At 42.3% G+C, this 17543-nt stretch overlaps 1 protein-coding gene across 1 annotated transcript in view; it reads right to left on the bottom strand.

Moving 5' to 3' along the window:
- LOC129196222 (tyrosine 3-monooxygenase-like) overlaps window positions 1-16070 on the bottom strand; it is a 37843-nt gene extending 21773 nt beyond the window's left edge. Inside the window, exons 1-5 of the mRNA XM_054803347.1 lie at window positions 15843-16070; window positions 12307-12395; window positions 9207-9274; window positions 7957-8007; window positions 2279-2424 (exon numbers count right to left, since the gene is read on the bottom strand). Of these exons, the coding sequence (XP_054659322.1) occupies window positions 2279-2424; window positions 7957-8007; window positions 9207-9274; window positions 12307-12395; window positions 15843-16038 (550 nt within the window). The 5' untranslated portion in view covers window positions 16039-16070. The remainder of the gene's footprint in view (window positions 1-2278; window positions 2425-7956; window positions 8008-9206; window positions 9275-12306; window positions 12396-15842) is intronic.
- Window positions 16071-17543: the final 1473 nt, after the last annotated feature.

The following is a 17543-nucleotide window of genomic DNA, read 5'->3' as shown; positions in this document are numbered from 1 at the left end:
TTGAGCATGGCACACCTGTAACACCAAAAAGAGCCTAAGCACACAGTTGACTGGTGAGTTGTAAGGGGCAGAAATTCTGTCCTTGCTGACGCTGGCAGTAAAAGTCACCCAAATTAGTAATAAATCAGAAGAACTCCTTATAAATCATACGCCTCACCCAGTGGCTGCTTGACATGAGGCTGTCTTTAACATAGATTTTACAGACCTTGCAGATGCTTAGATGGGTTTGTTACAAAGGGACCTTGCAATGATGTCAATCTTTATGCTATTCTAGAAATGACATTATTAGAGGGAATCATTGAAGATAAGGAAGATATGAGTTCAAAGCCCCATATAATGGGACTAAAATAGCTTACTCATAATTGTCTCTAGCTGTAAACACAGTTCTTATGAACCAACTTTGTTCCATTTGTGCGTAATCTTTTCCAAAGTCTCTAGGCTAAACCAGACATCTAGGTTTTAGCTACAGCTTAAGGAGGGTAGGACTAGCACCTGAGAGCCATTCTTTCCATTTTCCTTAGACACCCGTTTCAGGATGGAATAAAATGCCTCTAAATTGCCTGATTCTCATTGCTAGTCAGAATAGTTTGGACGATTAACTTACACTAGACACCCCGTGTTTATAGCAGATGAGTTAATACTCACTGTAAACATCTTCCCAATCGCTATTAGCAACATTTTCAGAATGACCATTTTTACTGCTTTTTTTTTTTTTTTTTTACTTAGGACAATTTGTATGGCATAGAGAAAATTTAGAACCAGAGTCTGCAAAAGAAGTGAGCAGGCCCAGACCCAGGCAATCAAATCCTGTCAACCAGCATGAGCAATACAAGTAGTATTATTACGGGATATTCTTATATTATCCTAAATTCTCCCACTTTGAAATCACATGGTTCACTTAAGGAATATGAATATCTGTGCTAATCAAATCAGCATCACATGATTTCTGGTCCTCCTTGCTGTCAGCTACTGTGTAAATGAGATAAGATGAAATTGGCTACTTCGTGAGAAAAAATATTTATAAGCCCGTTACCACAGGAGGGGAGTAAGGTAGATAGTTAAATAGAAGGAAAAATACATAAGAAAATACATAATGCATACACAGAAAAATTCCTACAGCTGGATATGATGGTGCTAGTATGCTCATGAGAGATGCTTTTCATATGCCAATCCTTCGTTCCCTTATACTATAGGTGAAATAAAAAATTTGTCGTCAAACAGCTTAATCCTCCCTAAAAATGGCAATGTCTTAGCAAACTCTTCAGCAACAGAAAGCTTATTCAAGCTTACTAGCATCACCTACTGATACATGGAGCAGGTCACTTGATTTCCTGAAAATTGTATTTAAATTGAATTTATTTAAAGTTAAGCCATACTTTTTATTATTTATTTCAGCATAGTGATCAGCTCTTCTCCACTCTGTGGCATCTCCTTGTCACTGAGAAGGAGCAAGGAGGCTTTAAAGACCACCTTTCTTCAGTTATTCTTGATGACAGTAGGAAATCAGCTGTTTGACAAAAAGCAACTGTCCTTGGGAATCCATGCATCCGGTGGCCTCACGAAAGTAATGCAGGCTCCCTTCCTTTCCTGCTCTTTGCTAGTCAGCCCCCAGCTAACAGCAGATAGGTCAGCCTAGCAATCTTACGTGTCCTTCCTTCTGAGGTCATGTCTTCATGCATTTACAGACTGTCACCACAGCCTTTCTGCTCTCCTGTCAGCCACACGGTAGGTACCAAAGAGTTTAGTCTGGCAAGTGGGGCCATGGAGACAGAGAGAAGCAGTGCTGTTTCAAGGCAGCTATTGACTGACTAGCAGGACCTCCTGGAAATCATGTTCCTCTGCCACACATTGCCATCCTGTCTCATGCATCAGAAAAAAAGTGGACTTGAAGGGTATGTACCTGTTCTTGTGTGTGGGTCTTACTAGCAGAATGGCTATAGAAGCGTAAGAGACAGCCAAACCCATAGAAAACCTGTGTGTGGAAGTCATGCTGGCCAGTGTGCTGCTGTGGCTGTACTGCTGCTGGTATTGCAATTAGCTGGTTACTGCTACACCAATTGCAGCCACTCACACAGCAAACACAAACTTACTTATAGCTTGGTCCCTAGATATGCCTGGTATTAACGTCCTGTGCCACAGCTCATCTTGCCACGAGGGAACTCTACAGCTAATCGGCTCTGCTCATCAGCTTGGGTCCTACAAGTCGGTTTGTGTGTGTATGTGGTGAACATATACATCCAGGAAAACCTAGAGTAAACCATGGTTCATAATGACTGGCCTTTTAAAAATCTGGAGACATCCTGAAGTTGAGGTATGTTATCCTCATGGTAGCCACAGTATTTCTCCAGCTGCTGGAAAGCATCCAGGTACTGTGTACAGGCATGAGTAGGGTACAGGCTGCTCAGCTTCCTGTAGACTTCTCTCCTGAAAAGCAAAAGCAATATAGCAGGATCACTGCCATAAAACAGTACTTCTCTGCCCTATATACAGATCCACAGAAAGACATAAACTCCCAGCATAGGCAACTGTCTAAATATCTGAACTCAGGACACCTGATGCTTGGAAACTGATGCCTCTGGGGATGTAGCAAAGCATAAGGGTTTTTTGTTTCACTTCTCCTTCAGAATCACAGAATCATAGAATGGTTTGTGTTAGAAGCGACCTTAAAGATCATCGAGTTCCAACCCCCCCTGCCATAGGCAGGGACACCCTCCACTAGACCACGTTGCCCAAAGTCTCATCCAACCTGGCCTTGAACACTTCCAGGGATGGGTCATCCACAGCTTCTCTGGGCAACCTGTTTCCAGTGCCTCACCGCCCTCATATTGAAGAATTTTTCCCTAATATCTGATGTAAATCTACCCTCCTTCAGCTTAAGGCCATTACCCCTTTTCCTTTCACTACATGCTCTTGTCAACAGTCCCTCTCCAGCTTTCTTGTAGGCTCTCTTCAGGTACTGGAAGGCCGCAATTAGATCTCCCCGGAGCCTTCTCCAGGCTGAACAACCCTGACTCTCTCAGCTTGTCCTCATAGGAGAGGTGCTCCAGCCTTCTGATCATCTTTGTGGTCCTCCTCTGGACTCACTCCAACAGCTCCATGTCTGTCTTGTACTGGGGACCCCAGAGCTGGACACAGTACTCTAGGTGCGGTTTCATGAGAGCAGAGTATAGGGGCAGGATCACCTCCCTCAACCTGCTGGTCACATTTCTTTTGATGCAGCCCAGGACACGGTTGGCTTTCTGGGCTGCAAGCACACATTGCCGGGTCATATTGAGCTTCTTGTCCACCAACACCCCCAAGTCCTTCTCCTCAGGGCTGTTCTCAATCCATTCTCCACCCAGCCTGTATTTATGCTTGCGATTGCCTCAACCCATGTGCAGGACCTTACACTTGGCCTTGTTGAACTTCATGAGGTTCGCATGGGCCCAACTCTCCAGCCTGTCAAGGTCCCTCTGGATGGCATCCCTTCCCTCCAGTGTGTCAACCACACCACACAGCTTGGTGTCATCAGCAAACTTGCTGAGGGTGCACTCAATCCCACAGTCCATGTCGCTGACAAAGATGTTGAACAGTGCCGGTCCCAGTACTGACCCCTGAGGAACGCCACTCATCACTGATCTACACTTGGACATTGAGCCATTGAGCACAACTCTTTGAGTGTGACCATCCAATCAATTCCTTATCCACCGAGTGGTCCATCCATCAGATCCATGTCTCTCCGTTTTAGAGACAAAGATGTCGTGCAGGACAGTGTCAAATGCGTTGCACAAGTCCAGGTGGATGACATCAGTTGCTCTTCCCTTATCTACCAACGCTGTCACCCCATCATAGAAAGCAACCAAGTTTGTCAGGCACGATTTGCCTTTAGTGAAGCCATGTCAGCTATCACTGATCACCTCCTTATTTTCCATGTGCCTGAGCATAGTTTCCAGGAGAATCTGTTTCATGATCTTGCTGGACACAGAGGTGAGACTGATCGGCCTGTAGTTTCCTGGGTCTTCCTTTTTTCCCTTTTTAAAAATGGGGGTTATGTTTCCCCTTTTCCAGTCAGTGAGAACTTCACCAGCTGCCAGGACTTCTCAAATATGATGGATCGTAGCTTAGCAACTTCATCCGCCAATTCCCTCAGGAATTCCTCTAACTCCTCTTGTTTATTCCCCATGCTATGTGCATTAGCATAGAGGCATTTAAGTTGGGCCCCAGTGAAGGTGACTTGCTGGCTGGAGTGGCTGGAATTCCTTTGTGCTGCACTTCAGGTGCTGTCCTGCTGACCTGTGATCCTTCTCCCGGCTCTGGGCATCCGTTGCTGGCACTGGCATCAAACTGGTAGGAATGGGATGAATTGAGGTTCCCCTCCCACAGCAACTTTTTTTTAAAGCCTTCTTCACCAGCTTGGTAAGCCTGTGACTGAAGATGCTCTTCCCCTTCTCTGAAGGTGGATGCTGCTCATCAAAACTGTTTTATACCTTCCTACACCCACCTTTAATGTAACAGGGTTCTAATCCTGGTTCAGAAGTGTTTCTTACTTAGGTATAAGGCTTCAGAGGAGGAAAATCCCAGGGAGGAAGCTGAGGCTGTGGCCCTCTCTATGTTGCACAGTTTAGGGACGGAATGAGTCAGGTATTCCTCCCCAGGTATTCTATATGAGGGTGCAACTTGAAATGCCAGCCCCTCCATCTCCATGCTGAAGCCTTGTCTATATTTGACTCTTACAAGCCTCCTTCTAAAAAAGCACTTTTTCTGATACTGAAGAGTAACATCTGGACTGGCAAAGAGGTTCATACTTTTGCAGTTCAAAATGCCTGGCATGGGCTGTGTATTTGAAAGACATGCCAACTTCTTGAAGCATTTAGCCTATTATACAAAAAGACACCAGCTGAAGAAAAATATATATAACTAGATTTGGGCACAGGCTTCAAGCTTCTCCCAAACTTGATGGTGCTTGGATTTAGAACTGTGGTTTGGAATATATTTAGCTGTTGCAAAATAAACAAGTAGTAATAGGATGGCAAAAAGAACCTTATAGAAATGGTTATTTTTGTTCAGACATGGCCCTAGGGTGTTAACAATTTTATAAACATTGTTTTATGAAAATTGAGATCATTCTTGGAAATGCTGGCTACGGAAAATGACCTTTTGTTGTTTTTGTATTGTATTTTTTTTGTGATGCTATTGTTGCTATGGAGGTGATAGCCAGTCCCTGGTAATGGCTTCACTTGTACGAATGTCTTACACAGTGTGGGAGTAATGAACCAGAATGAAGGGGGGGAGAAAAACCTTAGGAGGAAAAAAAAAATTAAAAGAACAGAGGGAAACAGTGGCTGCTGTCACTATTGCAAAAGCCACAGGAGACTGGGCCATTTCCATGGAAGAATTAGGAAAAGATGAGGAGGACTAGAGTTCAAATGTTTCCCTGGTTTATTTCCCCATAGAATACTACTGACTTCAGTGGGAATGCATAGTATCTGAACCAGTACATAGTTCATCCCCAGACCAGAGTCTAGAGAGGGCAGGCTTGTTTACACTTCTGCACATATGGTCTCTCTTGCCAAAGCATCATTCTACTGTGTGTCCAAACACTGACTACCACAGAAGCGTAGGCATTCTCAGAGACTAGTGACGAATTATCCAAAGCTTAGTGTCCCTCCTCTCTAAGTACCTCTAAGGCAATCATCTCAGTTCACTCCAAAGTCAATAAAGTAGCGGATATTTGCAGACAACAGTTTAGCTTGCCCTAATGTAGTGTAACACCTCACAGTATGGAGGTGCTATCGCCCAAAGGGCCGTTAAGCTGCTACTTGATGGTACTTCAGTGCAGAGATGGAAAGAGAAACTGCTGAAGGCACGGTCTATGAAATACTCTAGAAAGGAGCCTCATAACAAAGGATGGAGCCAGCCACTTCAAAGACTTTAAAGGCAATGAGCTTATTTTACATAAATTTACTTATTCTTTTAGAAAAAAGTGGCACTATTCAGCTTTATTATGACAATATGACAGGTGCATCCCCATAATTTTATCCTAGATTCTCCCTTTTTCTTACATAGCTTTCACCCATAAGACATCTTTCATGACTATTTAGTTTCAGGGCCTTCCAAGACGCCTGCTTGAAAACAGAAACTCAGATCATCTGTACCTTCTGTTTTCTGAAAGTCATATTTCTTCACTTGATTAGTTTTCATTTTTATAACCATGTTGCTACAAACTGAAGGCATCCAACAGCTCTTCAGAGTGAACACCAAGGGAATTTATTCTGTGCTACAAATTTCCCGTTCAATTTCACTGTGCTCAATTAAGTTGTGCTGTAATGCAGCTGACCTCAGGGCACAGCCCCAGGGGGCTGTGATAACCATTGGGAGGTCTAATTTTGGAAATAGCTTTACATAACAAGACAACCTGGGTTGCTGGGGCTGGCTGTTTGGGGAAATGGGCAGATACTCCTTTAAAGGTCTATTCCGTTACCACAGTGGGACTAATTCTAGGTGGAGAAGGGCTGGAATGACGGAGGTTGGCAACAAAAGGGAAAAACAGGAAAGAACACAAAATTAAATTTTCTTAAATATGACATTCCCACACACCATCCCATGCCAAGATTGTTGGCTGGTGGTAGCAATCACAAGCATGACATCGACCATCAATCTTTAACAATCGAAAGATGCTATAAAAACCTGTTTGAGCTTAATAAAAACGTGACTGCCTGGATGAGTTTGACGCAAGGCTTCTATGTGACTGTGGGCAACACCCCTCAAGCTTTCTATGGCACAGTAGATTTTATTTAAAATAAAATAATCACTGAAAAAGATGGGATGGCCCTGTGGTTGAGGTTCTGGCATGAGACATCTAGTATATGGATTTAATTCCTGGCATTGACATAAACTTTGTGTATAATTTTGGGCAAATCACTTCAGCTCTAGCTTTTTCAGTTCCACAGTTATAAAATGTGGTCATAAGTCTTCCTTTTTCCCACCTTTAGGTTGGCTTTCCATTTAAATTGTAAACTTTTCTGAACAAAGATTCCCTCTTATTATGTGCACATGTGACGCCTTGCACAATCCTGGAACTCTGCTCTTAGTTGGGACATTTGGACATATTTATGTTTGTATTCTCATACAAATGTGTAATTATTGCTGCTTACTGAGATTTGTTAAAATTAGTGGGAGAAAGTGGAAACAGAGGTATATGAAGTAAGAACTCTGCTTGCTTTCAAATCTGCCACATACTTCACATAAAGTCTGCAAACATACTTTGCATTGAATTAATTTTGTTTGTTCATTTGTTTGTTTGGGATTTGTTTGTTTGGGGTTTTTTTTAAGTGGCAAATCTTCAGAAGAAACAAAGCACCGGTGAAGAAATGCTGCACCCATGTAAAAGTAACTTGCCATCATTTCATATGACATCAAAGGCTTTTTTACAGTGTAAATAATGTATCCTGGAAGGGGACTCCAAAATTTCCTTTGCCTTCAGTTTGAGAGAATGATACCTATTCATGTTAACAGCAATGAATACTCGCAGGAGAACAAGCAAGGCTGGTCTATCCTGTGAACATTGGATTAGCAACATCCTATGAATGAACTCCCATCCTGTGATTGGGCATTTTCTCCTGGTAACAGATTTGGAAAAGTGATATTTCTGTCACCACCATAGCTACGATTAGTTAGAGGTCAGTTAGAAGTTATACTATAGGCTCTAGGTGTTTTCTGGCTTCTGATGTCTTGATGGGATTGGCAGGCAGGGAGATGGTCAGGAAAATGCGTTTTGCTTTAGAAAGTGAATAGTTAAGACCAGCGCTGAGAATGGCTTTCTGCAAAACAAATGACCAAAAGGTGACACTTAACAAAGAAATAAAATTTGAGATGGATAAATGTGATTTTTAAATGTTATAATTGTCTCACATTGCCAGTCTTTCCTGGGACTGCAGTGGAATGGCCCAGGAGTCGGAGTATAGGTAACAAACTCACCAAGTTGCCGTCTCCTGCGCCGTGTACTCGATGCGAGGCAAAGGGTCTCCTCTGTAATGGAGAGAGGAAATAACGCATGTGTCTAAAGCAGGTTTCAAGTTCAGTTTCCAAGTATTAGTTTCTCTGCATGCACCATGAATATTTGCTGTGATGAAGACAGAAACAGCAAAATAGTACATAAGTAACAACTTCTTTGTCTTGGTAGGCTCTAATGTGTGCATTTTCTCCTCTGTTCCAATGTGGGGAGGAAACAGAGGGATATGCTAAGAAAGGGAGCCATGTTATGCTTCCAACAAGAAAAAAGAGGCCTTCAGGCTTACTCTTACCTCCGCTGAACGCAATCTAGCAACCAAAATGCAATGTGAGCCTGGAGGGTCCATCCCTGGAGGGCGAGATCAGCACAGTGTCGTCACCGAGAAGCATTCCTGAACTCATCAGCAGAGAGCTGCCCAGGCACACACCAAGGGGTTATTACTAACTTCTCTGAGGGGCAGTCTTCTCTCCTCTTCCTCACTGTTGCTTCTCCGTGGCTCTGAGTCAGTTCAGTGTGTGCTTTTGTGCTGCTCTGTGCTGCACTAGCTGTGATATATGGGGGCGGTGAGGAAGCTGTACTCAAATAGAAGTCTCTCAAGACTTGGGAGATTTCACCAGTTCTTGGAGACCATGAGGCTGATAACCCACAGCCAGTTCTACCTATACGTCTGACTGACTGTCAGACAGCAGTGTGATTCTGGGGAAGTTTTACACATAAAGGCAGAGACATTTTTAATCACCCACAAGAGACCCAAGAAGTTTTTAGGTTTTTAAGTAGCTAATGTACATGGGTAGAGACATTTTGTCAAACAAATAACAAAAATAGTAAATTGCTTTTCTTTGTCAAAAATACGTTCCTGAACATTGTTCCTTATTGTTCCTTGAAAAATATTAACCTCAGCTCAGGAGCTAGTCCTAAAAGAAACTGCAAAATTGAAATGAAAGAGTCATATTGAGAAATCTCCTCTGCTAAGACAAAATAGAGCACTGAAGGAGATGTGAATGCAATCCTAAGACTTCTGTCTTACGGTATATTTGCTGTGTTGTGGGAAAAGTCTATTTTGCATGGAGTGAAAGCTTCTGTGGTTTAATTCTGTTTTCTAAAAGACAGCCCCATTGATACACTGATAAAAGATTGTCTCTGGTATTTCTTGCACATGAGGATTTCTGAAAGTGCGTGTGTACCGCTGAAGTCTCTTCAGCAGCCTTGTACTTACGCTCTGTAATTAAAGGCAAGGCCAGCAAAGAATGCCCTCCGTTTCTTATAATCCGGGTCAGCGTATCCCTGAGATGATAGAAAATAATTCAAAAAATTTTTACATTGAGAGAGATTTGTAGGCATAAATAAATTTTCTAACAAAAGCATTCAGAAAACCTAGGCCTCAAATAGGTTGTTTTCTCTGAGGCAATGAATCTTGAGCCTTATGAACTGTAAGCCAAAGTTTGCAATCAGTTACATCCGTGACATCGTGATGACAATTTGGAGCCTGTGACGAGAAAGGAAAGTAACATGGCTTGGTGGGAAGGTTTTGGAGTTGTTCATAAGCACTACACCACAAGCCATTATACTCTACAGTCAAATTTAAATGCAAATCACATTAAAAATGGAATTGAAATAGGGTGTCACTTCTGCTGGGGAAGAGATGAATCTCTGAATCTTTTCTTTCCTGCGCTAAAGCACGAAGGTTGTAATATAGGGCTGTGGTAGACATGACGGTACCATGCCAGAGAAAGTACACTGCACCTGCACAATACCCTGCACTTTGCGCGAAGCAGGCGTCCTCACTGGCTAGAAATCATTAGAGCCACCACTGAACCTGTAGAAAGTACAGGCTTTCAGCTCAATGTCTCCTTGCCCATTTATTACCATGTTATGATAAAGACAGATTCAGTGGTAACTGTTTAAAGGGGCATTTTACTTATTAAATACCAGAGTTTTCTTTTTGCCCCCTCGGTGCTTACTAGAAGTTGAGCTTTAAGCAGGCTTCTCCAGCTATTAAATAAGAATAGAGATGTGGAACCAAATTACTTCGAATTTTACATCATTCATAACAGGAATAAAATCCGAAATCTGGCACTGTGTTACTAATATAAAGCAGCGTTGATCAGCATCACTGTACAAATATTTATTATTCTAAAATATTCAGAATTTACTGGAACCACTTCGCATACTACAAGCCAAATTTCTCCCTTAGGTTTATTCACATAATTTTCAGTGTAGCAATAATACCAGTAATACTGCAGTTAATGAGCATTGTGTGCGTGAATCTGAGGAAAGAACCAGATCCCAAGAGCACGTTTATTTTTGTCTTGTGCTATGGATAATATGTTTATTCAGATGTCACCCTTGCTTGTCAGTAGCTATAACAAGTCCATGCAGAACACGTGGAAAAGCCATCGGGCCAGACTAGCGTTGCTGCTGTGACCTCTCAGCTTGGTCCCTGCTGTTTCGGGGGCTCCGAGCAGCAGGAGCCTCCCTGGGAAACTGCTACAGCCAGTGTCAGGGTGCCCCAGGGACCAGTGCCACAGTGTCATCGGTTTGCTTTTCTGGCCATTAAAGAGACAGTAAAGAACAAAATGAAGCTGTTGAGATGGAGAGCCCAAATTGCGTATTTGGTAGTAAATGTATCCGCAAAATATCTGCTGAGCCAGCATATTTTGTACTTTCCTCCAACCTGTCCGTTTTTGAGCCATGCTTAGCAGCACAGTAAGTGAGCCCACATTGTGCTCCCTCCTGCCACTGACAATTGATTTTCAGTGCCTGAGCTAGCTGGTTTCAAGCTAGCTTAGGTATTTCTACATCACACTGCACTCTGCAGCGTAGATTTATCCCCACTCAGTACTTCTGAGTACCTCTGCACCACAGGTGCTTTCTCTCATCCTCTTCAGTGCTCATACCTCCTATTGGCAAAATAGGAGGAGAACTTAGTCCAATTCAAAGAATTCCCAATGTGTATTCATTTATCTCACGAGAAACAGCCTCAGAGCTGGAAAATGACAAATACTTGGATTGTTTCTATCAGAAAGATATGAGGAAGAATGAAAGATGTCCTGGTTAAGGAGGATACAAAGCTTTCCTAGAGCATTATAGTTTAGTAAGTGAATCTCAAAAATAGAAGATAAATGTGGAAAGTTTTTTCTGTACCACACAGGATTGTGCATAGCTAACAACATTAACAGATATAGGTTAATAAAAGGGTCTAAATAGAATTCAGACATTTAGAAAAGGAAATGACAAAATCTCACAGATTCTGTTGACATCCATCTAAACCTTCCTTGCATTTTTCAGTGCAAAGGCTCTGCTTTTTTTTGTTTTCATGCATCACTTCTATGTGATGCTTGGCAGAACGCTTCACAACAATTCTGTGACCTACCTAGTCAATCAGCAAATGGCCCTTTGGAGTCCCTTATTTGTCCATGCTTAACTCATATCTCATGTGTACTAAAGTTGGAAAACTTTGATGAGAACGAGTATGTGTTTGTTTGTACATTCCCAGTACTTTGCCTTACTATTAGCATCACTATGGCAGGACTCCAGTGCGTTTTTCCTCTTCCTTCTCTTCGAGTTTCTGCTTATGGCAAGGCTAAGGGTACACACACAAAGCTGTTATGAGTAAAGCCCTTTCTGTGTCCCATTCATAACCAAGACCTACTGCCTGAATCCAAGGGACAGACCGTTACAAACATTCTATCAATATTTTGCAGAGTAGTATCAGTAAATACTGCCAAAATCCTGGCTCCAAAGACCTTGTGAAAAGTCAGATGTAAATTAAGATTATAATCTTTCCAACTTGCTTCCGATTTAAACTTTGGATGATTACCTCAACTGAAATCGCTAGACCTTTTGAGCTTCTCCAGTCACATTTAAATCTCAGTTCAGGTATTATATCCATTAATCAGTGCTGCCATGTATTTATCTTATTTTCTGTCTAGACAATTTTTGCAAGTTTAAGCATAATACTCCCCTCTGTGGGATCTGAGGATCTGGTATTTATTAGCGACTAGCTCTTTGCCATTCGTCCTTATTACCATCCTCTGTACATTTGCACTTGAATGATATTCCTGGCAGACACAAAATTAAAAATGCAGATGCGGAATATCTGAAAGGTCAAAACATAGAAAACACAAAAAGCAGAAGGCTGGGGAACTTGATTGCTATGTGCACCAGCACAAAGTTGGTTTTCAGCTGGGAGTATTTCACAAGTGTTTCCTTATTCCTTTCATGAGTATTTCTTTATTCCTGAAATTTTCCTTACAAAAATTTCCCTACAGAGAATTTCTTTTTTAAAAATGAAATAACAGTGGCATCAAACTTACAGGGTGACCATTGTCCAAATTTGGATCATACTTAGTGATCAGATGGTGACACTTGTCCAGATCTTGCATATTTCTGGGGAACCAGGGCACTGGAGAGAAAGCAGCAAGAGCTAAATGAGACAGGATCAAATAATTTTTAAAAGACACAGAAAATAAAAGTTGTGCTGAAGATTACAAACTTTCTTTTCATCAATATCTAGGAATATTCATATCTACATGTCACCATATGTCAGTAGTTGAATTCGTTTGCCAACCAAACTGGCAGGCTGGATGAAAAATGATCTGAAACTAACTTGCAATTACAATCTCTCAGTTTTAATTAGCAGAAACAATTTTTAAAGGCAAAATAATTTCTTTTTAGGCCAAATGAGATGATCTGTTTGACACAGAACAACAAATTTATTTCTACAGTTTGTATTTAAGAAAGTATTTTGATCATGTCTAAACAGCAGTCTTAAATTTTCATACCTTTAAAAGTGAAAACAATATTTTAAAAGGAAATCATGAAATTTCTGGAAACAAAACAGGCCAAGAAGTATCTTAACTTCAAGTTTTTTCCTACTGGCTTTTTTTTTTTTTCAGCAAATTATTCTAGCATTATCTGAATTTCCAGTTTCCTTCCCCTGAAATGTGGACCTTTTCTGGTGACTAAAATAAAAATAAAGTGTGCTCATTTTAATTTAAGTGCCAGCATTAATAATGAATGAATTAAAAAAATACTGAAAAAAGGCAAAGTTGATTCTGCTTTCTGAGGTCAGACTGATGCTGTGATCAGACCTGGTGTGTTACAGCTCAGAAAAGGTCCATTTGGGGTCACCTTAATCTCGTACTTGACAAGAGACCAGGCATCTCTGCACTTAATGGCAAATTTAACTGTAGCCCTATTATATTATATCGAGGCACAGCCTGTTCACAAAGCTACAAGGCTACAAATACAGACTGATGTTGGGAAATTCCAGTTGTTCATGCAGTTCTGCAATGAGAAGGAAGAAATACTAGTCTGATAGATGTCTTCCATCGCCCCAGAAATTTATGCTGAGCCTTTGTCTTTGGCTGTACCAATGGTTCTGCGTGCAAGATGCCTGTCCTGCCATCTATGGCCATATCTCCTTAACACCTGTACCTGGTCGTAAGTCCTCCAGTGTGTGTCCCCGTATACATCTTGCCTATCACTTACTGACTCCTAGGAGAGGGCAGACAGGCTAAAGGAGAGGGGAGGAAGGACTGTGGCAGAACCCTTGGCCTGGCTGCAGAAATGGATGCAGCCAATAAAACAGGAATAGTGCTGACAGATGCCAGTTTGGCTGCATCTGTCTCTGCTTCATGGAAGCAGAGATAACCACTGCTTTTCTCAAGTGAGTACCAAATTAATTTGGTTTAAAGCCACTATGGGCAGGGCATTGTCTCATCATTGTCCTTCAGCAAACTGCCTGAGAAGGGCTGTCTGGCTCACCTTTAGGTTTTTAAACTCCAAAGAAAAGAATACAAAGTCCATGTGGGGAAAAAAAATGATTAATCCAGGAGCTGGAGCCTCAGCTGATGGGGGTAGCCAGAATGTACATATTTGCATCTTCCCAGTAAAATAATTGCTAACCAGTAAGCATGTTTCTACAAGTTAGATTATCTCCTAGTTACCAGTATGTTCTCACCAGCATCTGCAAACCCCACTAGAAAGTGAAGGTGCAGCTAGCCTCTTTCAATAAGATGCACCGCCGCTTTCAATAAGATTCAGTAAAATGGGCTACTAGCCAATCTTAGACCTAGGGGCTAACTGAGCTGGAAGTCCTCTGACACTTTAGCACCCCAAATTCACCTCAATAGGACCAAAACCACAAAAAGCCTTAAGGCCAAAACCTCCAAAGTCCTAGTTCTTGCTGGTGCTCACACCTAAGGTGTCTCTGTGGGCCACAAATACCGACTCTCTGACCCTTTCGCCTTTAAATCAAATGAACTGCTTAGGGCACTATTGAATTCTGGGGTCTGAAACACCCAGAAAAGACTCTTTACAAACCAAGAAGTGCTGTGTGTAAGTCTGAGCATGTCAAGTATATGAATTCTAGCATCATTACATCCAAAATAAGCCTGATTAGTTTTATGATTGCTGTTCAAAACCATAAGAAAAAGGAAAATGTGAAGAAAAATATGTCCCTAATATTCCTCTGTTGTAACCATAAACACACCATCTTTTAATGGTCCCTTGTTTTTATTGTAGATCCCAGTCCCAGCACACCTGAAACTAACTGCTGCTTCTGAGCACAAACCTCTCAACTCCCAAGGAAACCCTAAAGAAATGCTTCTTCAGCTCCAAAACCCTCTGTGGCTCTCCAGTTTCCCTGATGACAGTGGTACCCTTTTGATATCCCCGCAGTCCCTGAGTGCAGCTTGGCATGGACTGCCTCTCATCACTAGCCTGAAGGTGAATTTCAAGCAACTCCCAAAGGTGTCCAAACAGGACTGTATTAGCTAAAAGGGCCCTGGGTATTTCTGCCTGGCTTTGTCAAGGGTGGGAAACCTCATGGCAATTCTGTATTCAGAGAACTCAACTTATGAGCTGGACCCTCAGCCTTCTCATTTATCAAGGGCACCTCTAGCATCCTCAGGTTTGTATTAAAGGTCTCAAACAGCTTGTTGTACTCACCGATCCCCTACTTGCCTGTAAACAGGAAAAATACCAGTCTACCTCTAGCAAACTCACTTTCCATCCTGATGACTGGTAGGGATGGTGACTCATACAGCACAGGCAGTGGTGTAGGCACTTGCAGCACTTTTCCAGGTGAAATACTGTTCCAAAAGTGCAAACTTTGAAGCTGCACAACCTCCAGACAAGCTTTTCAGGTGCCTGGGAAAATGCCTGATGCTCCGTTACTCCAGATTTGGCAGTGGGTCTGTTGTGTACAAAACAGTCATCCCCTGTTTCTCCTAGCCTGCCCTGCAAGCTTTCTGCTGACCCTCTCTCCCTCTTGCACTCTGGAACCTTCTTAAGCTGGTTGCATTTAGCTCTTTTCAATGAAGGAGCAACGTACCTACAGACAATGCTACTGGACCCGGATGGCAGTAGACACCATAAACACGCAGCTACTGCTTCTTTTAGCAAAACCGACACAATACACTAAAAACAAATGAAACATTCAGACCCTCTGCCATATCATTGCATTCCCATCAAGTGTCTGTGTTTGCCTCAGAGCAGTCAGTTCTCTGCACAGCTCTCAGCTCTCAGCTCTCAGCTCTCAGCCCACAATTTTCCTGTCATTGAGGAGTTTCCAGTTTCTCCTCAGCTTTTTGTTTTGCTGCTCTATCCTTACCATCTCCCTTCTTGCTGAAATGCTTTTCTCACCTCAGTTCCACTGGCTTTGACGAAGTCCCTCCCTTTCCACACCAATGGGAATGGTCCCAATTCAGGGAAAACAGTCATGCAGTGAAGAAAAATGAATGCATGCTCACCTGCTTTCCAGACCAATTAAATTACTGTTATGAAGCCAATGCTAAAAAGTTACTCCAAAAAGAAACAAAACAGCACTATCAGATATGTTTCTTACCTTTGTCTTCTCTGCTCGTTTTCACATCCTCTGCTACTCTCTTTAAGGAGGTGATAAGGATACTAACATCAGCACTGTGAACTTCACATTCAACAAAAATGTCAAGATCATCGGCAGAGTTCTTCGGGTTTTTGGCTCGTCTGGTTTCAAAGTGATGGATCTGAGTTTCAAACATCTGCAAGAGCCAGATATTCATATGATGAAGATTCCCCAAAGACTGAAAATCCAGGTAAGTCTTCATACACTTCTACGATGTCTTTAAAAGGCAACTAAAAGAGGTCTTAACAAGAAGTGCATGTTAAGCAATGAAGCCAAATAATGCCCAGTTTAGAAGGAGCTAAAATATGGGCAGACCTAAAGATTAAACACTGTAGAATTAGGCAGAGATTGATGGAGATGAAAGATGAGATGCTGTTGACAGTAGCATTTCATCTATGCAGAAATAACAAATGAGTGGCTGGGTAACTCTTAAGACCCTGGCAGAATGAAAGCAGATCTATTGATGTATAATAACACCATAATCATTAAATAATTGCAAACAATTAAAAATAAGTAACAAGTATAATACTTTTCTTTTGAGTTATTCATTTTCACAGATGAGAGTGAGCACCTGGTAGTGATACTTCAAGTGCCCAGAATATATAATGCCTGTGTGGTTTACATCTCTTGTATTTTCTGTATCTCTTGCCAAATATGCAGAGAAAATTCATTGGCTTCTAACATCCCCACAATCTGAGTGCTTGAAAAGCTGGCTCGTTGTTTAGTCATGGCTGGACACCACAACTGCTAGGAAGAAATAATAGATTGGTATCTGCTCTAAACAGCTCTTACATAAAATGATGATTCTTCTAAATGACTGTCCAGCTTCTGCCTCCCTCCAGAGCATTCTCCTTCTTCACCTGGAGAGGCCAGCCAACCTCTCTGAGCAGTGTAGAGAAACAGGGACAATGAGAAAGGGGGAAGGCAGGTAGAGGCATAAGTCAGGCAAGGAGCAGAAGAAGGGTGAGAGAGGGTGAGATGAAAGTGGGACAGGTGTAGGCAATAGGAACAGAAGAGAGGGCTCAGTGGAGGAAGGGAACTGTGAGGTCTGTACCTCAAAGACTTTGGTTGCCTTAGAGAGCTCAATCTTCCTCACGTTGCAAAGAGTGAGAGTCAGGAAGAGAGTGGCTCTGCCATCCTCCCTGTTGGAGTCCAGGCTGCCTTGCCTATTCAATGACTCTATGCCACGCATCTCCTTCTCCTTGCTGGCCTCTTCCTTTTGGCCTGAGATCCCCATCAATTCAGTCTTCATAGGGAGACAGGGGAGTGGATTGCAATTGCCAGATGTTGAGTGGAAACTGCCTGAGGATGTGCGTGCTTCTCCCAGAGCAACGTCCAGGGGATGTGGTGGGACTGGAGATGCAGTGCGTATATGTAGGTGTTGAGATCAGACCTGCCAGACAGCAGTGAAACAAGCTGGTTGCTACTGTGTTAGGTGTAGGGACATTTATGTTGGTCATGCCAGACACATCAAGGGAAACTGCCTGCGTAGGATATACGCAAGAGCTCAAGATAACCCTCCTCCTCTGGGTAACTTCAAAGTGCAGCCCTCCTGCCCTGTTTGAAGGTGTCTGCAAGCCATTCAGCTCTGGAGATGGGCTCCTTTGTGAAGAGGCAATTAGCCTAAGACCCACTTACATCTCCCAGCCTGGACTTCCTTGC

Source organism: Grus americana, chromosome 1 (assembly GCF_028858705.1).
Source record: "Grus americana isolate bGruAme1 chromosome 1, bGruAme1.mat, whole genome shotgun sequence".
Classification (NCBI taxonomy): Eukaryota; Metazoa; Chordata; class Aves; order Gruiformes; family Gruidae; genus Grus; species Grus americana.
The sequence above is the reverse complement of the archived record's forward strand: the minus strand, read 5'-3'. Positions and strand labels throughout refer to the sequence as shown.